Raw genomic sequence first — 23,777 nt, 5'->3', positions numbered from 1 at the left:
TTCCTTCTGCCAGGCCATCGGATGATGGATGGATGGAGCTGTCCTTATATGACGATTACCATTCGACTTTAGGAAATATTCAAATTCCCTGCTGGTAAACAATGGCCCATTATCTGTGATATCCTTATACGATGATTACTCTTCAACTTTAGAAAATATTCAAATTCCCTGTTGATAAACAATGGCCCGTTATCGGAGTCTGTGTATTGCAAAAGATGCACGCAGAACATTGCAATCTATTGCCATCCCCAAATTTGATGAATGAGCTTGATGTACATCCAGTCATTTTGATTGGGCATCCACAATGACTAAGAACAATGAGTTCCTGAAAGGACCTGCGAGGTCAATGTGTGAACAAGTTCAGCCATTCCCATGAATGTGGAGGAATCGCTTGCGACAATTTTTGCCCTTGTACGCACTCTGGGTACTGCCCCACCAACACAGCTATGTCTGTATTCAAATCGGGCACCAACCTAACTTCTCGTCAATATCTCTTGTGATTGTCCAGAGCAATGGTCACCACTAGATACTGGCTGAACTCCACCAGGATTATCCAGGGGTCTCCAAAATGAAGATGTTTGCGAGGAGTTATAGCTGGTGGCACCTTTTTCAATACACGGACTCCCAGATGTGTTGGTCACAGATAATGGGCCATTGTTTACCAGCAGGGAGTTTGAATATTTTGTGAAGTCAAATGGGATTTGACATATAAGAATAGCTCCACACTACCCATCAACCAGTGGCCTGGCAGAAACAGCAGCCCAAAGTTTGACAGCAGGCTTAAAAAAACAGCCTACTGCTTCCTATTTGATTGTAGGACAATCCCTCATGCAACTACAGGGAAAGCTCCAGCAGGGTTGCTAATGGGGAGGTGATCCCACACCGAGGCCAGAGATAGGGAGTGGAGGTGAGACAAAATTTGGTCCACGTAAATGGCCCTGCATGGACATGAGCATTGGTCCACACAAGGTCAGTGACCTAAAACATTTGGGTAGGAGCCATAAAGCATTAAAGAGACTGAATCTGAGATGGACACAGCAGATGCTGCTGCATCAACATCATTGCAACTGAGAGAAGTGAGCGAATTTTTCCCAAGCCGCTCAGATGCAAGAGGCGAGCTTCTCTGTGCCAAAAACCACCCGTATCTGATGCAGAGTCAAAGGAACTTGACTCGATACTAAAATGCCACAGGAGGCGTTACAAGAAAACGGACCAGCCTATATCCTCAGACCCAGAATGGGAGAGATGTCATGATTTTAATGAGGTCAGTCATGTGGATATCATAGACAATGAGTTCCCTGATTAGGGCCATTAAACCCCAATCAAGGGGCCCTTGATGACAGATACAAAAAGGAGTGTCAGACATCCTGACACTCTGAAAGCATGCTCTGAGGGAACTGAACCAGTGTCAAGGACTTTCCACATGTAACTAAAGAGTGACTTGGTGCTCAGACACCAGCTGTTGTGGAGTTATGTCAACTGTGACAAAGAATATTTATGGAACATATTTAAATATATTTTCTATTAAATTTTATTGAGAAAATTATATAGGTACTTCTTCCATAACACAATGGCTGTGTTCTTATGCAACTCTGCATTACAGAAAAATTGCACTTTAGAAACATCACTTCAAGTGTTGACGACATAATCGTATTACAGCCAAAGCACGTTCGAACTATAGAAACAGTGTCCCCAATTTGTCAATCGCGTTTACAGCGAATTCGCAATAATGAAACAAACGTTATAACAGAATGACATGTAAATGGGAAAGACATTTTTTTTATTCTCTACAACTGTGATTGACCCCATACTGCAATATGACTTTTTAAAAATTCTATTTTCTACCTTCAAAAACAGTGCCTAACATTTGCCATAATGGTAGCTTAAAAGGCATCAAATTATTGTGAACGTAATTTAATTCCATAAGCAGTATCAAACTCATTACAACATTTATACAGCATAACGAATAGTGTGCACAATTGTTCCAGTTACTTTCCTAAACTGGACAAATAAAACATTTCCCACAGTTTTCTCAATCTTAAAATCAACATAACTCAGAGTTTCTGGACTCAGATTTTAAATATTATATGCAAATTTAGATGTTACCAATACACATTGATATAAAGCAAAATTTACTTCCATTCTAAAATCTTTTCTGGTCTATCAAATGCAGCAAAGGCAAAGGTAGTCAACATACTTATTTAAAAGAAGTTTTTGTTTTGTCCCATAAGAGCAAATGTCCTTCTTTTATCTTTGTTTCACCTTGAACCTCACACCATCACCAACCATAAGCTTATTCTGAAAACCTGCTTTTAGGCTCCTGACACCGCTGCAGTACAGCCAGACACCAACAGCTATCTAAAAGCAGTCTTAAGGATTCTACCTATAATTTTCTATTCAAAGCTGGATTTTAAATCACCATTCTCAGCTTTGCAACATGAGGGATCAAGAACAGAAATCCATGCGCTACCATTCCATGAGGAGATTGGGCACTGCATCACTGCACTATCTTAACATTCATTTTAAATATTTCAATCTCCAATGAATCAAAAAGGTGTAGTCAAAACTGGCCATGTGATAATTATAAAACCATAACATCAAAATGAAATCACACAAGTTGTCAGGATTAAGACCAGTTAGAAAGTAGCTACTACCCACATAATTGATTAGAATTGCCATAAACTATCAAAGAATGGAACACACATTGTAGCCTTTCTACAACATACCCAAAATCAAACAAGTGGGTTATTATGAAATTGCATTCACATGACAAAAATTAAATGTTGAAGATTAGAAAAGTCAGATTCATGCCACAGTTTAAAAACATTAATTATATTACCAGGCAACATGATTTATATTACCAGGCAACCTAGTTCTTCACCAAATTAGTTTCTTTGTTTCTTTTTTCTTTACACAGAAGTTTTGTTATTTATTTTTTCAACTAATAGGCAATAAAATATTGTGTATAGATTACCCTTTTAAACAGATCCTTACAACCTCAGTGACGCAATTATAAATTTTACTAGTCATTAAAGCCAATTCTCATTGTAATCAATACACAATTCAAATTTCAGCACCGTAATATTTTATATATTTTGATGTAATTTATTCCCATCTTTCTTTTACTTGAAGGATGGAATAAATTACATTAAATTATATATAATTCAATTCAGACGGGGTTAAAGGTACAACATGCATTTCAAACAATGATTTTCATTTTACTTTGATCTGTTGAGCAACTTGAAAAACACAATTGTATTCTTGAGATTTTGAAAACACCTGTAAAAGATTTAAAGGTACTGCTTAGAGATGTAATTAATTGCCTTGGGGGAGAATTACTTAAAAGGGTTTTGAAAATGCTGGTTTTATCCCTATTTGGATCAAGTTTTATTCAGTAATCTAGTGGGAGTTTAGTATCACTCGACAATGTGAGTCAAAGATTTTGAAATGCAGATAATGAGATAGACAAGAAATATTTCATAAACCCAGTGGGGTTTCCTTGGTTGATGAGGATTAAAAAGTTAAGAGGTGCAAGAATAAAAGCTTAGTGTTTGGAATTTAGTGTGCACATCAATACAAAGCTAATTAAAAATTCTTAGATGAAATAACAGAAGTCATGTCAAAATGAAAAGTGGCATCCTGCAATCTGTAACCTGGGGAAGGCAAAGCAGGAAGGCAAGAGAAAAAGGTATTATTAAAAGCAAGGGAACGTAAGTTAAAATACATGGTTATTCATGTGTGAAGTATTGGAAACATTCTGAAAAACTGGAATCAACTGACCAAAATATAAAATACCAATATAACTTCAGTGTCTGAAATGTGATTCCTGTTCATTCAGCATTAGATACAAAAATCTCCAAAAGGAATAGAAAAGGTAACTGATTGATGAAGCTGTATTGATTAAAAACAGTCTCAAAATTTAGCCAGACAGCACTAGTTTCTAGGTGTTTCCCCATCTTTAACAGACTTTTGTTATTTTTCTTGGCATAAAACTCTATTTTTGTAAATTCAAGAAATATGAAAGTGCCCAACTAAACCTGAAATGTGTTACTTGTCATCCACCTGTTCAGATCTAAATCATCCTATAGGCATCAAGGTCAGTAACCCAAAGGTTAATACTTCTCACAATATCACTTCATACCAATTGCCCAAAACAGAAAATGTTCAATATTTTATAATGGACAATCAACACATTTCTTTAAAGTACAAATATCTAACTAGTGGTCATTCCAGTACCCAAGACAAGTAACAGCTTCGCCAGTTTCTAACCTGCTCAAGTTCTTGTATCTTGTCATCTTTAGCTTGGAGGATCTCTAAAACTCTTCTGTCCTTGGCCTCAGCTTTCAATTTTTCCCTTTCAGTACAAGAAAAAATAGCCATTAGTCACAATGCAGCACTATGAGATTAAGTATTTTTAGCCATTAAAACCGGAATATGCATTAGGAAATTAAGACAAAATAATTACTCTACCTAAAGAGTTAACTTGTACTATTCTAAGATGGTGTAAAAGCCCACACAAATAAATATCAGATCCTAAACATATGCTACATTGTTTCAAATAATTTCAGTAAATTAACCATAATATATCCAGTGATGTACATGGATCCAGCCCGATTATAACCAACCGTAATAAATAGAAGGGCAAAGTTCTGATTGAATTGTTGTTATTCAGAACATGAGGCACTCATTAATGGCAATATATTTCTGCTCAGTACCACACTGAAAACGTAGCCTCAAAAGTAATAATTTGAGTTTAACTATTTCAGTTATCAACAAACTTGCAAGAAAAATGGCCCAACTTTGACAGGTGAAATATAGCACTGAACTATTATTAAATCAAGAATTTGAAACTAGAAAAAGAAATCTAGCTAGTCACACAATTTTCTGCAGTTCACCTCATTCTATACGTTCAAACTCCTATGGTGCACCATTCACATGACTGTGTATTCAGTGACAGCAGAAATACGCACCATTTTTGGGTCCTCATAGAATTCCTTCCACTTGCAACACACTTACAGCAATATAACAAGTCAAATACTGCCAGCCTATAACTGTCTTTCATAGTGCATGTAGTGGGAAGAGAATGAAAAAGAAAAGCTTCTGAAAGCACAGGTTGCACTTCATTACAATTGAAAAACTCACACACATATAGGTTTTGCCAGCTTATTTCATCACCTGTTGGATTACTGTCAGTAGAACTAGAAGAGGACAGAACCCCCCTGGTCCTCACCTTCCACCCTACCAACCTTCACATAAACCGCATCATCCGACGACATTTCCGCCATCTCCAAGCGGACTCCACCACCAGGGATATATTTCCCTCCCCACCCATTTCCGCTTTCTGCAAAGACCGCTCCCTCCGTAACTACCTGGTCAGGTCCACTCACCCCTATGAAGGTAGCAAAGAGTACAATTGGTAGATGGGGGTGGGGATGAAGGTGATAGGTCAGAGAGGAGGGTGGGGGAAAGGTAGCAAAGAGTACAATGGTTGGATGGAGGTGGAGATGAAGGTGATAAGTCAGATAGGAGGATGGGAGAAGGTATCAAAGAATACAAATGGGTGAATGGGGGTGGGGGTGAAGGTGGTAGGTCAGACAGGAGGGTGGAGTGGATAGGTGGAAAGGAAGATAGGCAGGTTGGACAGGTCATGGGGACAGTGCTGAGCTGGAAGGTTGGAACTGGGATGAGGTGGGGGAAGGGGAAATGAGAAAATTGGTGAAGTTCACATTGATGCCCTGGGGTTGAAGTGTTCCAAGGCGGAAGATGAGGCATTCTTCCTCCAGGCATCGGGTGGTGAGGGAGCGACAGTGGAGGAGGCCCAGGACCTGCATGTCCTCGGCAGAATGGGAGGGGGAATTGGAATGTTGGGCCACAGGGCAGTAGGGTTGATTGATGTAGGTGTCCCGGAGATGTTCCCGAAAGCACTCTGCTATGAGGCGTCCAGTCTCTCCAATGTAGAGGAGACCGCATCGGGAGCAACAGATACAATAAATGATATTGGTGGATGTGCAGGTAAAACTTTGATGGATGTGGAAGGCTCCTTTGGGGTCTTGGATAGAGGTGAGGGGGGAGGTGTGGGCATAGGTTTTGCAACTCCTGCGGCGGTATGGGAGGGTGCCATGAAGGGAGGGTGGGTTGTTGGGGGGCATGGAACTGACCAGGTAATCACAGAGGGAACGGTCTTTGCAGAAAGCGGAAATGGGTGGGGAGAGAAATATATCCCTGGTAGTGGGAATCCATTTGGAGGTGGCAGAAATGTCGTCGGATTTATGCGAAGGTTGGTAGGGTGGAAGGTGAGCCAACAGTCCATATGCAAGCCCCTGGACTGAGATTGGAAGTTCCCTTTGACTGACTGTGACAAGACTCCTGTGACTAAAGCTGCCATTGAAGAATCCAAGAACTTTTCCACTCAGGCTTAAGACATGGTAATTTTGCTGAAGCACATGCAGAATGCTTGTCATGTAAGTTATTGCGACTTACTGTAAGTGTGACATTGACATGATGCTGTACAGTAACATGTCCAACACCTTGACAAGCTTCCTAACAAAAAATGGCAAGGCAACACCTCAGTACTGTCAGCCCAAGTTCTAAATCAGGCAGCAAGAAAGGTAAGGAAAGGTGTAGCATAGATGTTATAAACACCCAAGTAAGCAGAAACTGAATGACCACGAAAAGAATAAACAAGATGCCCTGAGGGACACCCTGCTCCAATCCATGTGATGTTTGGCTCAGCATGCCAAGTGGTCTGGTAGCACCATTACAAAAAAATGCGCCCATGTACTCCAAAGTGCAACACTGAAGATGGGAACTGATTCTAAGTGTCACAGAGTCATAGAGATGTACAGCACGGAAACAGACCCTTCGCTCCAACTTGTCCACGCCGACCAGATATTCCAACCCAATCTCGTCCCATTTGCCAGCACTTGGCCCATATCCTTTGAACACTTCCTATTCATATACCCATACAGATGGCTTTTAAACGTGCAATTGTACTAGCCTCCACCACTTACTCTAGCAGCTGATTCCATATCCCTAGCACCCTCTGTGTTAAAAGGTTGCCCCTTAGGTCCCTTTTATATCTTTCCCCTTTCACCCTAAACCTCTGCCCTCTCGGTCTGGACTCCCACACCCCAGGGAAAAGACCTTGTCTATTTATCCTATCCATGCCTCTCATGATTTTATAAACCTCTATAATGTCACCCCTCAGCCTCCGACGCTACAGGGAAAACAGCCCCATCCTATTCAGCCTCTCTCTATAGCTCAAATCCTACAACCCTGGCAACATCCTTGTAAATCTTTTCTGAACTCTTTCAAGGTTCACAAAATCCTTCCGATAGGAAGAAGAGAATTGCACGCAATATTCCAAATGTGGCCTAACCAATGCCCTGTACAGCTGCAGCATGACTTCCCAACTCCTATACTCAATGCTCTCACCAATAAAGGAAACCATACCAAACGCCTTCTTCACTATCTTGTCTAACTGCAACTCTACTTTCAAGGAACTATGAACCTGTACTCCAAGGTCTCTTTGTTCAGTAAAACTCCTCAGGACCTTACCATTAGGTCCTGCTATGAATTGCCTTTCCAAAATGCAGCACCTCGCATTTATTTAAATTAAACTCCATCTGTCACTCCTCAGCCCATTGGCCCATCTGATCAAGATCTCGTTGCACACTGAGGTAACCTTCTTTGCTGTCCACTACACCTCCAATTTTGGTGTCATCTGGAAACTTACTAACTATACCTCCTATTTTAACATTCAAATTATTGATATAAATGATGAAAAGTAGTAGGCCGAGCACCGGTCCTTGTGACACTCCACTGGTCACAGGCCTCCAGCCTGAAAAGCAATTCTCCACCACCACCCTCTGTCTTCGACCTTCAAGCCAGTTTTGTATCCAAATGGCTAGATCTCCCTGTATTAGCAAGATCTAACCTTGCTAATCAATCTTCCATGAGGAACACTGTTACTGAAGTCCATATAGATCATGTGTAATGCTCTGCCCTCATCAATCCTCTTTGTTACTTCATCAAATAACTCAATCAAGTTTGTGACACATGATTTCCAACATACAAAGCCATGTTATCTCTAATCAGTCCTTGCCTTTCCAAATATATGTAAATCCTGCCCTTCAGGGTTCCCTCCAACAACTTTCCCACCACCGATGTCAGGCTCAACTTGTCTATAGTTCCCTGGCTTTTCCTTAACATCTTTCTTAAATAGTGGTGCCACATTAGCCAACCTCCAGCCTTCCGGCACCATACCTGTGACTATCGCTGAAACAAATATATCAGCAAGGGACCCAACAATCACTTCCCTAGCTTCCCACAGAGTTCTAGGGTACACCTGATCAGGTCCTAAGAATTCATCCACTTTTATGCATTTGAAGTAGGTCAGAGATATTCCATGAGAGTGTGATAAGACTGATGTGTGTCGAATGCCGTGGGCAGGGGTTCCTGGTCCCGTAAGATACCCGCTTTAACTTTCATTTCAGGAATTGATGCGGTTTCATTTCTCTCTAGCTCCTGGGACCATAGGGAACTGCATGTAAATGAGGCAAGCTTAAATACTAATGACATGCAAGCAAATAGGCCTCTTGCCACTCGCTAGCCACATTTTCATCTCGCCGTTAAGGAAGCCAACCACAGAAAGAAACTTTTATTTTTTGACATCAAGAATCTTATTTTTCTGATCTCACATTTTCCCAACTGGCTTGCTGTTGCCTATATCGAGCAGAGGTGGGAGAATCCTACATTGCTTTTAAATTTTCAAAGCTCATTACATTCGGGGAAGGTTTCATTAGATTGAAATGTAGAATCAGAGAATCATAGAATCCCTTCAGTGTGGAAACAGGCCCTTTAGCTCAACAAATGTGGGCGGCACGGTGGCACAGTGGTTAGCACTGCTGCCTCACAGCGCCTGAGACCCGGGTTCAATTCCCGCCTCAGGCGACTGACTGTGTGGAGTTTGCACGTTCTCCCCGTGTCTGCATGGGTTTCCTCCGGGTGCTCCGGTTTCCTCCCACAGTCCAAAAGATGTGCAGGGTCAGGTGAATTGGCCATGCTAAATTGCCCGTAGTGTTAGGTAAGGGGTAAATGTAGGGGTATGGGTGGGTTTCGCTTCGGCGGGTCGGTGTGGACTTGTTAGGCCGAAGGGCCTGTTTCCACACTGTAATGTAATCTAATCTAATGTAATCTAATCTAATCTAAAAAAAATCCACAACAACCCCCTGAAGACTTACTCACCCAGACCTATTCCCCTACCTTATTACTCTACATTCCCCCTGACCTAACCTACACATCCCTGAACACTTTGGGCAATTTATCATGGCCAATTCACCTAACCTGCACATCTTTGGATTGTGGGAGGAAATCAGAGCACCCAGAGGAAACCCACGCAGACATGGGGAGAATGAGCAAACTCCACACAGACAGTCACCTGAGGATGGAATTGAACCCGGATCCGCAGTGCTGTGAGGCAGCAGTGTTAACCACTAATATAACTCCTTTATTCAAGAGAGGGAGACAGAAAGCCGGAAACTATAGGCCAGTTTTTCTGTCATGGAAAAATGATAGAAGTTGTTATTATTATTGGCATCATGTTAGTACTTAAATAAACTCGAGGTAATCAAGCAGAAGTCACCACGGTTTTGTGAAAGGAAAATCATCCTTAACCTATTTACTGGAGCTCTTTGAAAAAGTAATGTACTGTGGATAAAGGAGAACCAGTAGATATTATGAACTTAAATTTTTCGAACACATTTGATAAGCTGCTACATGAAAGGTTGTTGCAGCAAATAAATCTCATGATGTCAGAGGTAACATATTGTATCCACTGCATATTGTAAGAGAATCCTGAGACAGAAAGAATGCTTCCTCTGGTCAGAGAACCTAGAACCAGAGGTCACAGTTCAAAAATAAGGGGTTATGCCAGGTCAAAACAGCGTAGTTTTAACAGACCATAGGGCTGCTCTCTCATTAAAGAAAGATGACTGGTGGTGTTTTAACCTGAGGGCCACCATACCTTTGGAGACAGTAGAGGTTGAGAACGAGAGTCCTCATGATAACCTCAGCTGGTGATGGGAATTGAACCCAAGCTGTTAGCATCACACTGCTTCACAAACCAATCATCCAACCAACAGGTCACCGACTTAAGATAAATCAGGTGAATTTTGTTTTCTTTCAGGTGAGTTGAATGTCTTTAGAACTTCCTTCCTCAAAAGTCAGTGGAAACAAAACCTTTGAATTTTTTTTACAGCAGGGGTAAATAGATTCTTAATAAACATAGGAGTTAAAGGTTATTGTGGATAAGCAGGGATGTGGAGCTGAGGTTAAAATAAGTTCAGCCATTATTTTGTTGAACGGCGGAACAGACTTGAAAGGTCAAGTGGCCTGCTCTCAAGCTAATTTGTAAGTTTGTGCACTGCGTAAAATAAATTCCCTTCAAAGTGAACTGGCTTGAGAAATGAAAACTTCCTACTCCTTCTGCCTCACTAGCATTGGAAAACTATAAATGTCATTGGTTACATAAATGGACATGAAATTACAAGAAAAATGTAAAGGAAAGGAAGGTGATTATTTAAGACTGCAGAAACAGGCACTAATATCACAGGCAGTAAACCTGGTGGCAACTAAAATATTCAAATCCATTGAGTAACAGTCTACAGAATAATTAGTGATAGTTTTATTCCCTTTTTGCCAGTTGAAAAACTGCATCAAAACAAGACTGAATAACTGATTCAAATTTTGTCACGTTTAACCACAGATTCAACTAAGTGCCATTTGAACTCAATATTTATCATTAAAATTCAAACCAGAGCACCCGATCCATCAACTTCTTGCAATACACCAAAACTGTATAATCATGTTCCTTAATAATAAAATAAAATGTCAGTGGGAAGGGGGTAGAGAGTGAAAGCATATGTGAGAGTGTGAGGGAAGTAGGAAGTTTGGGACAGAAGGAGCCGGTGAGCTCGTTAATGAGTTAGTTGGTGAGTTGTTAGGTGGTGAAAGGAGATGGGGGATGAATGACACTCAGCGTCTGGAAGCAGGAGCCACCGAAATGTCGGGAAAGGAATTGTGGCCGGACTAATTTTTGAATCGGACCTTGAAATGAAGTGATAGAGGAGCTGCTGGAGAAGATACTGAGGGATAGCATCTATTTCCATTTGGAAGAAAATGGGCTTATCAGTGTTCGGCACTTAATGGAATTCTTTTTCCAGAGTGGGGGACTCAATTACTAGGGGTCACGAGTTCAAAGTGAAAGTGGAAAGCTTAAGGGAGATATGCATGGAAAATACTTTATACAGAGGAAGTGACAAAGTTGTTTGATAAGGGAAGGGCTACAGATGTCATATACATAGACATCAGTAAGTCATTTGATAAGGTTGCCCATGGTAAGCTAATGGAGAAAGTCTCATGGGATCCAGAGTTTACTGGATAAAGAACTGGCTGGACAACAGAAGACAGTGAGTAGTAGTGGAAGGGAGTTTCTCAAAATGGAGAACTGTGACCAGTGGTGTTCCACAGGGATCAGTGTTTGGACCACTTTTGTTTATGATATACATAAATGATCTGGTGCAATTATAGGTGGTCTGATTAGCAAGTATGCAGATGATACTAAGACTGGTGGAGCAGATGGTGAAGGGGACTGTCAGAGAATACAACAGAATATAGATAGGTTGGAAAGTTGGGCAGAGAAATGGCAGATGGAGTTGAATCCAGGCAAATGCGAGGTGATGCATTTTGGAAGATCAAATTCAAGTGCAAACTATACAGTGCGTGGAAAAGTCCTGGGGAAAATTGATGTACAGAGAGATCTGGGTATTCAAGTCCATTGTCCCCTGAACGTGGCATTGCAGGTCAACAGAATTGTCAAGAAGGCATACAGCATGGTTTCCTTCATCAGACGGGGTATTGAGTACAAGAGTTGGCAGGTCATGTTACAGTTGTATAAGTCTTTGGTTCAACCACATTGGGAATAGTGCGTACAGTTCTGGTCGCTGCATTACCAAAGGGATGTGGATGCTTTGGAGAGGGTGCAGAGGAGGTTCACCAGGATGTTGCCTGGTATGGCGGGTGCTAACTATGAACAGAGGATTTGTAGATTAGGATTATTTTCATTAGAAAGACGGAAGTTGAGAGGGGACCTGTTTGAGGTCCACAAAATCATGAGAGGTACAGACTGGGTGGAAAGCAAGAAGTTTTTTCCAGAGTGGGAGACTCAATTACTAGGGATCACGAGTTCAAAGTGAGAGTGGAAAAGCTTAAGGGAGATATGCATGGAAAATACTTTATACAGAGGATGGTGGGTGCCTGGAACGCATTGCCAGTGGAGGTGGTAGAATTGGGCACAATAGCAACAAGATGTATCTAGACAGATACATTCAGAATCCCTACAGTGTGGAAACAGACCCTTTGGCCCAACAAGTCCAAACCGACCCTCCGAAGAGTAACCCACCCAAACCCATTCCCCTACCCTATATTAACCCCTGACTAACGCACCTAACCTACACCATTGGCAATGTAGCATGGTCAATTCACCTAACTTGCACATCTTTGGAGTGTGGGAGGAAACCAGGGCACCTGGAGGAAACCCACGCAGGCACAGGGAGAATGTACAAATTCCACACAGACAGTCGCGTGAGACTGGAATCAAACCCGGGCCCCTGGCATTGTGAGGCAGCAGTGCTAACTACTGGGCCTCTGTGCCGCCCCATGAATGGGCAGGGAACAGAGGGATACAGATCCTTAGAAAATAGGGGACAGGTTTAGATAGAGGATCTGGATCAGTGCAGGCTTGGAGAGCCGAAGGGCCTGTTCCTATGCTGTAATTTATTTTGCTCTTTGTTGGGATTTGCTGATTTCCACCTTGGGATTTGACCTGCGTAGATTGCTACAGTGATTGCATTCTTAGAGTGGGAGGCAGTTTCCAAACCTTTCTTTCTTAGTCCTAACTTTCAACAAGAAGTTTCATTTATATCGCAACATTAATGTATTAAAATGCTCCAAGGTGATTCACAGGAATCTAATGAGAAAAGAATTTGACACTGAGCCAAAGGAGACACTCAGGCAGATGACCAAATGCATGGTTAAAGAGTTAATTAATAAGGACTGCCTTTAAGGGACAAGTGTGAGATGGAGTAATTTAAGGAAGGAATTTAGCTTTGAGGCCAAGAGGCAAGAGGTATGACCATCAAATGTGCTATAAAGGCAATTGGCGATGTGTATGATGCCTGAATTGTCAAAAGCACTGAACGGAGGAGCTTGAGGAGCTGATGGAGCTTGAGGAGGTTACAGAAGAACTAAAAAAAATTGAGAATTTTAGAATGAGACATTATTTGACCGGTGTCCAACATGTGCTTTTACGTTCAGGAGTAAAAGGTGAAAAGGTACCTCGGCAGCAGAGCACCCCACTTCGTGGAAGTGAAGGTTTAAAGATGAAAGAAACATGGAATATTTGGGACAAGGGGCAATGAATATACACGTTCCAGACAAATGGTGAAAAAATAACTAACCAATAGTTGTGTACACCATTTTTCTTGGACCTCACTCCTTTAAGATACTAAGCTGTTCTGCCAAATGGCATAATCTGGATAGAAGTTACTGCATCAAAAACAGAAGTTGCTGGAAAAGCTCAGCAGATTTGGCAACATCTGTGAAAAGAAAGTTCGAATCCAGTGACCCTTCCTCAGAACCGATTTCTCTTCACAGATGCTGCCAGACCTGCTGCGCTTTTCCAGTAACTTCTGTTTTTGTTTCTGAGTTACAGCATTGCAGTTCTTTCTGTTTTATTTAGTACTTACAGCATGCCTCAGACCAATACACAACATTCCCCCAGTTTTACATCATAATTAAAATTTTGCTTCTGTGCAGAAAATTACATTTGCTAGTATTTATCACCTTCACATATCCCAAATATCTAGATGTACAAATTACGGTGATCTGTAAGCTTCATAATTTCACAATCATGGACTTTTTGGACATGAAAGACTACTAATATGGAATAGAAGACTGCGGACTTTGATTACCATCCTGACAGTCTGTAGGTCCCTTGTGTTATGAAGTTCCCAGTGACGATTGTCCCAGTCGACCACTAGTGGATGATAAGGCAGAAATGGGGATCAAATTCCTGTGATGCCTTCATACTTCCCTGTCAACAGTATAAACAATGCAGGGTCTCCGCAGATCTGCAGTTCCTTGGATTACCAAATCCGTAGTTTTCAGATCTCTGATCCATTTCTTTGTTTTAAATGTGATAACTATGTTGCATGGTAGCATCTCCTGGGAGTTGATTTGTACAATACAAAATGAGGAGCAGTGCTATGTTTTAATAGTCTGAAAGCATAAATTTCTTGGATAGGATGGAAAGTGGAATCTTTAGCTACCTGCCCTTCAGCAACTCTGTTGGTGCTAGACCACATTGGAGCAGGTTAAGTCTATAATTTAGCAGTGCCCAATAGAAGCTCATAGTCATTATCAGGACTGATTAAACTGTCCTGAATCCAGAATTAGCTGCTCTATTTGACTGTGGGCACCACAGCAATTTTGTAGTATATTCAGATCCAGAACTGATTGCATGTTGGTCGAAGTACTCATCAGTAAACTGCAGCCAAAAGACAAACAAGTCATGGACATTAAGGTTGGAGGAAAAAAAAAGGAAAATTGGGGGACACAGTTTGCTCACATCAGCCTAGATGACAAGAGTTGCTGACTTGTTTCTTTTCATTGATCCAAATCCTTTTAGTTATTTCTATTGGCATTAGGCTGTTTCCAGACCGAAGTTCAGTCTCTCACTAATTGAGAATTTGTCCTTTCATTGTCTCTGAAGGCAGTTTACTCCTCCTCTACAAGGAATTTGCAGATAAAGATGAATTGAAGACAGCTAGCTATTACTGGTTATTTTCTAATACCTCCACACAACCAAGACAGAGAAAGAGACAGAGATTTTTAATGCTTTCACTTTGCATGCTCGATGTTGCAGCTGTACTGGCCCTACAGAAGACATAGTCAGAGGGCAATCAAACCTTGTTATCAAAAAATTGTCCCCTAGCTCAGAACCCATTATCTCTGATCTGCCTTTTGTTGTCTCTGTTCCAAGAAAAGGCAATAATGTAAAAAGCTCACAATGTCCCCCAGTAAACATGTGATTGAAAATTGCAGTCACCTCTTTGTATTGTTTCATTCTTTATTTGTCCACAGGCCATTTAAAGGAAATTTAAAAAGTGGTCTTCACATTAAGCAATTTTGATATAAAATTAGAAAGTGAAGAACTCAACAGATCTGGCAGTATCTGTGAAATGAGAAACAGAGCCAACATTTCAAGTCCAATATTAGTTTTCTTCGAAACTAATTTATGTAATCCTGACTGCTCGGTCAATGTAACATGCCAGAATTCGTTATTTGTATTGGATTTCAGGAAAGCCCTACTTTTGGATAATTTAACCAAACTCTCATCAATTTTAGACATATGATGGACATTTGTCACCATAGCCTTGGTCATATACTGTACATTCAAAATGTACCATTAGGTTTAGGTACAGTTACAATGCCCAATCACCACTCAATTGTTTTTATAACAATAGAAATTATGCCTATTCTGGTCATTTTTTTCAAAATGCTTCTTAACCTGCTTCGTTAAAGGATACCGAATCTCCTGTGTGCATAGAAACACAAGTGTCTAGCATCTTTGTTCAACGTAACAGTGAATTCCCTGATGCATTAAATAATTTAAGGTGTTATTCTCAAGGAGCTACTTAGCCTCTGTTGTTTAACCTCTTCCATCTTTTGAATAAGACATGTTTCCTACTCAAGGGTGAGAATTATTGATTGTGAAGTATGCACTGGTTTTCAACTATTTGGTGTCCCCGATTTTGAAGAGTTGCTTGTCTTAAGAGGAAATATCATAATCTTTAATTAAGTAATATGCTTCATGGTCATATCGTTACATTGTTGTTGGTTATAAACTGTTTTCTTAACTAAGGCTCATATAGTGACACTCACCCTGGTGTCTAACTTGAACATCATGATTTGACAATCAATGTAAATATCAGCTTGCCAATTCATATTATTTGGATAACTTATTTCTCTTTGGTTTTTCTTCTGTTATATACTATTTTCTTTGATTTATTCCTTTCTTAACACTGCATCCCATTTCTGCACATTTTCTGAAAGTGTCTCGGTGTGTGACAAACAAAGCATTCATTTTTAATAGATGTTTTAAAATTCACTTGTGGAAAGTGGGCATCACTGTCTGTTGGGCAGCACACCCAGTCTGCCATGGCTCATGATGAATTTTTCATACAATCTTCTGCTCATTGTCATTAAATGTTTTTATATTCATTCATTGGTCATAGATCTCAGTCACTAGGTCAGCATTTATTGCTCTTCCCTAGATTCCCTTGGTAAGGTGATAGTGGGGTATCTTCTTGAACCACTGCAGTCCATGTGCTGTAGGTACACCCACAATGCCATAGGGAAGGAATTCCATGATTTTGACCTTGTGACACTCAAGGAATAGTGATATATTTTCAAGTCAGGATTGGAAGTGTTTTGGAGGGCAACTTGCAGGTGGCAATGTTTGCACCACCTCAGTCTGTGCCTGTGAAGTGTCTTTGCTCTACAGCATTCACAATGACTTTTAGTGCTTGATGTCTGTCCTGTATAATACACTAGCTTCTCATTAAATCACCTGAGTCCCATTTCTCGACTATTCTGTAACAATCATTAATGAGACTATCTATAAATTTCCCTAGATGCTTAACTCGCATATTAAATCTTGCCATATCAGGAATTTTATTAGTTTTGACGTTGAAATAACGATCAAAATAATGATCAGTACCACTTCAAAAGTACCTTTTGCTTCATTCATCCCTTGGCAAGCTACAACATCAGCATTTATTGTTCAACTTCTGATTTAATATGTAATTTTCAAGCTATTCCACATCTCAGAAATTCTTTCCTTCAAGATGTCCAACTTTATGTTCTATTTTGTGTTTTAGTTCACCCATCACCAAAATTAAATTTCTTGATAATATTATTTCTGATGTCATGGCTTCCTGATGTGTTTATTGCTTAAAATATTTGCACTTCACTGTAATATTGGCTCTATTTCTCTCCGCTGCTATAATAGATATTTTTCCCATGTTTTGCAGCTAAATTAGAGGATTGTCTTTATGGCTAAAATAAAGGATTACTCCCTCTTAACGGTTAAAATGGAGGATTTTTCAAAATTTCACAGATTCAAGTGTGGATCAATTATTCCCTATTCAATCATAGTATTCCTGCATCATGGATGGGAAAGTAAGGACTGCACATGCTGGAGATCAGAGTTGAGAGTGTGGTGCTGGAAAAGCACAGCAGGTCAGGCAGTTCGAAAGGCAGGAAAATCAACTTTTCTGGCATAAGTCCTTCACAGAAATCAGGAATTCCCACTTTCTGTCGTTCAAGTTCATGACTCCTGACTTTTTTCAGGCCTGAATCAAGTCTCCTAATCTTTCTGTTCTTATTTAACCAAGCTAAGATTCAAAATTATCATAGTAAAATCTGCCTTATGATGTCCCCTGGTCTGCAAACTCAAATTAACATTTCTTTTACGGGTCTTTATTTCAAATTTTGTAGCCAAGTGGTTAAAGAAGGAAGACTCAATCTGAGCTGTAACTAATTTGTTTTACCTTCTTGCTTTTCCAGCTCAGATTACAAAACAATATTAAAGCTTTTTCATGGCACATCAAGAAATTTAGGCTTTAATCACTGCGCCTTCAATGTCTGTTGCAATGTTATTACTGAACTCCAACTTGGGACTACACCCACAAACCACTACTCATAATGTTTTAAGTTACTAATTTTCCTTCTTCAAGGATTTGCTAACTCTCCTCTTGCACTGCATTTCTTACCAGATCTGAAACATTCTAACCATTCACTGAGTATTTTTCCTTGGAGGCACAAGAAATCTTCAGCTTTTTCCTGCTGATGACTGTGCTATATGACTACATGCAGTCAACTCAAATCTGCACAATTCCTGAGCATGTAAGTTTACTGCATCCAATGCACTGCTGTGCATGATGAAGGTTGCTGCCACATCCTCTAAGCATAGGGAACTATATGACCTGCTAGGTCTGGTGTGCTAAAGAAAAGACTTTCAGGATGAACTAGAAAAGTCTCTTTTAACTAACAGGATACAATTTATTGTAGGTTAGGAAATAGTTACATTGATAGAATAGACATTGTTACAGAGACTGTGAGGAATACCAGATGCTATGTTTTACTCCTTCAAGACCCTAAGATGTTCTGACCATAATTCCATACGACGTCATAATGGTGGGTGGTGGTTATGGCACTTTTTAGACCCAGATACGCTCATGAAGAGATGTAGAATTCAGGAAAGGAATTTCAAAATTTAAGGACTTAGCAGCAGAAGGCACATCTACAATAGTGGAAGGATGGAAATCAGGGATGTACAAGAGTCCAGAAATAGAGAAGCATGGCAATTTTGGAGGATTGGAGGATTGTAGGAAGTAACAGAGATAGAATGATGAGAACATATGACAAATGAGCGTAATTAAGCTATTTAGACCCTCAAGCCCATTCAGTAAGATCATGGCTTATCTGTTTGTATTCAACATTCCACATTCTGATCTATCCTTGAAAACCTTTGATTCCCTTGTTTTAACAATAATCAATCTACCTCTATCTTCAAAACAATCAGTGATTCATTGGAGGCAGAATTCTAAACTCTTGCAACCTTCTGAGAGAAACAAAAACCTTCTCTCTGTGCTAAAACATAGCCCCTAACTTTAAAACAATGCCCCCTCGTCCTGCAGTCACCCCAACAAGATGAAACATCTACCTTATCAAAATCATTGAAGATCCTATACACTTCAATCAAGTCAAACATCACTCTTCTGAATTCCAATGGAAGCAAGCCCGACCTGTCTAACATTCCATCACAAGTCGTTCAAATCTAGTAAACCTCCTCTGAATTGCCTCAAATGCATTATAATAATTCCTTACATCAATAGATCCAAACTGCCCACAGTATTCGAAAGAGTTATGAATTACATTATTATAGATTTGTTAATCAAAAAAAAGGTGTATGAATCTATGACTTTAAATCTCATCAGAAATGGATCACCCTGAGGGTGGGGAGAAAGGTGGTATGATGTTTTAGAGAAGAAAGAAACTTTTTTTTAACCTTTAGAACATGAATTCAAATCCATTAAAAAAATCATGAAAATTATTACGTAACTGGCCATACCAATGCAACAAAATGAATTTGGATATCTTCAGCCACTGCCTCGTGCATAGTAGTTTAAAGAACAAAAGCAACTGAAAAACAAATTCATTGCGACAGGACCTGGAATGATGATACACTAGTGCTATAGAAAAGTGTTCTTCTAGAGCTGACATTAAAGCACATTGTTGTGGTTTAGTAAAGGAAGCATTCAATTGTGTTACAGTTGTCCCAACAACATCTGGGTACCAGAGGTAGCACAAAATAGAGAACTAGAAATACATTTACATTACATAGCTAGGATCTCCCAAAAATGTTTCTGATTAATTGTGGTCCCTATAAATAAATGTGAACTTCATGACAACCTTTTTGGTCATGTGTGAGAAGACCGTCTAAGTCTGAATTTTTGAAATACTTCAAATTCACTCAATCTCTGGTGAATCTTCTGATAAAAAGGCTCAACATACTAAATATATTTCAATCCAAAATTATATACATTAAGATCTAATTTTCAGACTTTTTTTTGGATTTTACAGTTGAGAAATGTTTGAGTGGAACAAAGTGCTGAAGCAATAAAGTTATGCCTGGATGTAGGTTTGCTTGCTGAGCTGGAAGGTTTGTTTTCAAATGTTCCGACACCATACAAGGTAACATCTTCAGTGAGTCTCCAAATGAAACACTGATGGTGTACCCACTTTCTATTAAGTGCTTGAGTTTCCTTGGGTTGGCGGTGTCATTTCCTATGGTGATTTCATTTTCTGTTCTTTTTCTCAGGGGTGGTAAATGGGATCCAAGTAAATGTGTTTGTTGATAGCGTTCCGGTTAGAATGCCACGCTTCTCGGAATTCTCGTGCTTGTCTCTGTTTGGCTTGTCCTAGGATGGATGTGTTGTCCCAGTCAAAGTGATGTCCTTCCTCATCCATATGTAAGGATACTAATGAGAGTGGGTCATGTCGCTTTGTGGCCAGTTGAAGTTCATGCATCTTGGTGGCTAGTTTTTTTGCCTATTTGTCCAATGTAGTGTTTGTTACAATTTCTGGATTAGTGGTGCTGGAAGAGCACAGCAGTTCAGGCAACATCCAAGGAGCAGTGAAATCGACGTTTCGGGCAAAAGCCCTTCATCAGGAATCAGTTACAGTTTGTTACAGTTGTTGCAAGGTACATTGTAGATTACTTTAGTTTTTCTTGTTGCCTGTATAGGGTCTTTTAAGTTCATCAGCTGCTATTTAAGTGTCTTGGTGAGTTTGTGGGCTACCATGATGCCAAGGGGTCTGAGTAGTCTGGCAGTCATTTCCTAGATGTCTTTGATGTAGGGGAGAGTGGCTAAGGTTTCTGGACGTGTTTTGTCAGCTTGTCTGGATTTGTTGCTCAGAAGTTGGCAGACAGTGTTCATTGAGCACCTGTTCTTTTTGAATACACTGTATAGGTGATTCTCCTCTGGTCTGCGTAGTTTCTCTGTGCTGCAGCATGTGGTGGCTCATTGAAATAAAGTTCTAATGCAGCTTCATTTGTGGATGTTGGGATGATTGCTATTGTAGTTCTTTTGCAGAATGCTTAGAGAAATAATTAATAATGCCCACAACAGACTCCATAAATACAACCAGGAAGTTTTGCACCAAAAAATCTTTACTCATAATGCAACATATCATGAATGGACAGACACAGTACAGCAAACCGTAGATATTAGACAGCGACAAACACAGAAAATGAAAAAAAAACTGGATCTGCAGAAAAAAACTACAAAATAACAACACTGACAACACAGAAGTATGGATTAAAAACTTAACAGACACTGAAAAAGCCGTCTTAGTAAGAGGACAAATTACAACTTCCAGGATGCGGACAAGAAAGATTTCTTAACAGCATTAGAAACAACATTGAAAGACAACTAACTCACAGAAGAAACCCAGCAAACCATCAGACAGGCAGTCACACGAACATTAAGCAGGAAAAAGGAAGGAAACACACACAATACACAAGAAAGGAAAGCACAAAAAGACTTAAAAAAAGATAAAAAACATTGTTATCTTACCTGCAAAGGAAGCTTGACAGTCATCTTAAATCAAAGAGACTACATTGAGAAAGCAAATGCACTATTTGCAGATACCAACACTTACCAACAAGTGGCGATAGATCCGACCTCACAACTAGAGAACCGAATCACAGCCCTATTCAAAAGACTTCAGAAATCTGGAGAAATAAATAAGACCAACTTGCAAAAAATGAAACCAGACAGATCCAGCACACCACACTTCTACGGATTACCCAAAATTCACAAACCAGAAGCCCCCCTCAGACCCATAGTCTCACTACCTTATAGATTGGCCAAGGAGCTGCGCCAAAGACTAAAACACATAGAAGACTCACGCCACTCCACCCAAGAATTCCTGAAGGCCATCAAAGACACTAGATAGAAGAGGATGAAATAATGGTCTCCTGTAATGTTACAGCCCTGTTCACATCCATCAATATCAACCTGGCCAAGGAAACACTGACTGCACTATTAGAAGAACCAAAGACATATACACGAAGCACTACCAACTTCATCAGCAAGAACAGTATCATCAAGCTAGTGGACCTATGCCTTACCACCCACTTCACCTTTAACAACAAAATGTACAGACAAACCAACGGAACACCCATGGGATCTCCAATGTCAGGATTCTTAGCAGAGGCAGTAATGCAGAGACTCGAACAAACAGCTGTGCCAACCATCCAACCCAAACATTGGGTCCGCTACGTGGATGACACCTTTGTCATCACTAAATGAAATAAATTAGAGGAAACCTTCAAGACCATCAATAATACCCTTGCTGGCATAAAATTCACTAAAGAGGAGGAAAACAACAACAAACTGCCATTCCTAGATGTCACAGTGGAAAGAACACCCAATGGGGAACTTCAAATCAGCGTCTACAGGAAAACAACACATACGAACAAAATATTGAACTACCCAACATCTACAAACAAAGCTGCATTATAACATTATTTCAACAAGCCACCACACACTGCAGTACAGAGGAACTACGCACAGCAGAGGAAAATCACCTATATAGTATATTCAAAAAGACCGGATAGCCAATGAACACAGTCCGCCGATTTCTGAGCAACAAATCCAAACAAGCAGACAAAACACATCCAGAAATCCCAACCACTCTCCCCTCCATCAAAGAACATCTTGGAAATGACTGCCAGACTACTCAGACCCCTTGGCATCATGGTAGCCCACAAATCCACCAACACAGTAAAACAGCAGCTAATGAGCTTAAAAGACCCTATACAGACAACAAGCAAAACTAATGTCATCTATAAAATACCTTGCAACAACTGTAACAAACACTACATTGGACAAACAGGCAGAAAACTAGCCGCCTGGATACATGAACATCTACTGACCACAAAACAACATGACCCTCTCTCATTAGTATCCTTACATCTGGATGAGGAAGGACATCACTTTGACTGGGACAACACATCCATCCTAGGACAAGCCAAACAGAGACAAGCGCGAGAATTCCTAGAATCATGGCATTCTAACCGGAACTGTATCAACAAGCACACTGACTTGGATCCCATTTACCACCCCTGAGAAAAAGGAACAGGAAATGACATCGCCATTCCAAAGAACCTCAAACATAAAAATAGAAAGCGGGCTACACCACCAGTGCTTCATTCGAACTCTCACTGAAGATGTTACCTACTATGGTGCCAGAACATCTGAAAATAAACCTTCCAGCTCAGCAACCGAACTTACATCCAGAACCTCAACCTGGGCTACAAATCTTCTCAAGCTCACGAAAGTTATGCCTACTTAGTTATTCCGGATGTTTTGCATATTTAAAATATTCCCAAATTACTTGTTTGAAACATCTAAGAGCAACTTTGATTCTTTGGATGTGCACTTTATCACAGGGAATATCTGAGAATATGCAAGTTTCAAGTTAAGGGGATATCACAGGAGAGGGGGCAGTTCGTCCAAAAGAACCAGACAGATATGATGAGCAGAATGGCCTTTCCATTTTTGCATCATTCCATGATTTCATCACTGAATTATAGAATGGTTACAGCACAGAAGAAGGCTATTCAGCCATCATGGCCATGCAGTGTCTCTCTGCAGCAACAATTCACCAAGGTCTGCTTCCTTGCCTTTGCTTGTAGACCTGTCGTTTTTTATTTACCCATTTCAGATAATGGTCTAATTCATTTTGATATCTGTAATTGATACTGCTTCCATTACAGCTCATTCCACATATGAACCACTCACTATGTAGCAAGTATTTTCCTCATGTCTCCACTGCTTCTTTTGCTAAGCACCTGAAATCTGTGCCCTCTGGTTATCAATTCCTTCAAAAGTGGGAAAAGATTTCCCCTGTCCCTTATCATTTTGAGCACTGTTATCAAATGTCCTCTCAAACCTCACTTCACTTCAAGGAAATAAAGTTTCTCCAAACTTTCTAGATCATTTAAATTCTTCACCTCTGGAATTATCTTACTTAATCTCTACTGCATCCTCTCTAATGTCTTTATATCTTTCCTAAAGGGTGGG

The 23,777-nt window shown here is 40.2% G+C and overlaps 1 protein-coding gene across 1 annotated transcript in view; it reads right to left on the bottom strand.

Annotated features, from left to right (window-relative positions):
• Nucleotides 1–23,777, bottom strand: part of cntln (centlein, centrosomal protein) — a 469,267-nt gene that overhangs the window by 392,779 nt on the left and 52,711 nt on the right. Inside the window, exon 4 of the mRNA XM_043717668.1 lies at nt 4,270–4,354. Within this exon, the coding sequence (XP_043573603.1) occupies nt 4,270–4,354 (85 nt within the window). The remainder of the gene's footprint in view (nt 1–4,269; nt 4,355–23,777) is intronic.

Source organism: Chiloscyllium plagiosum, chromosome 2 (assembly GCF_004010195.1).
Source record: "Chiloscyllium plagiosum isolate BGI_BamShark_2017 chromosome 2, ASM401019v2, whole genome shotgun sequence".
Classification (NCBI taxonomy): Eukaryota; Metazoa; Chordata; class Chondrichthyes; order Orectolobiformes; family Hemiscylliidae; genus Chiloscyllium; species Chiloscyllium plagiosum.
The sequence above is the reverse complement of the archived record's forward strand: the minus strand, read 5'-3'. Positions and strand labels throughout refer to the sequence as shown.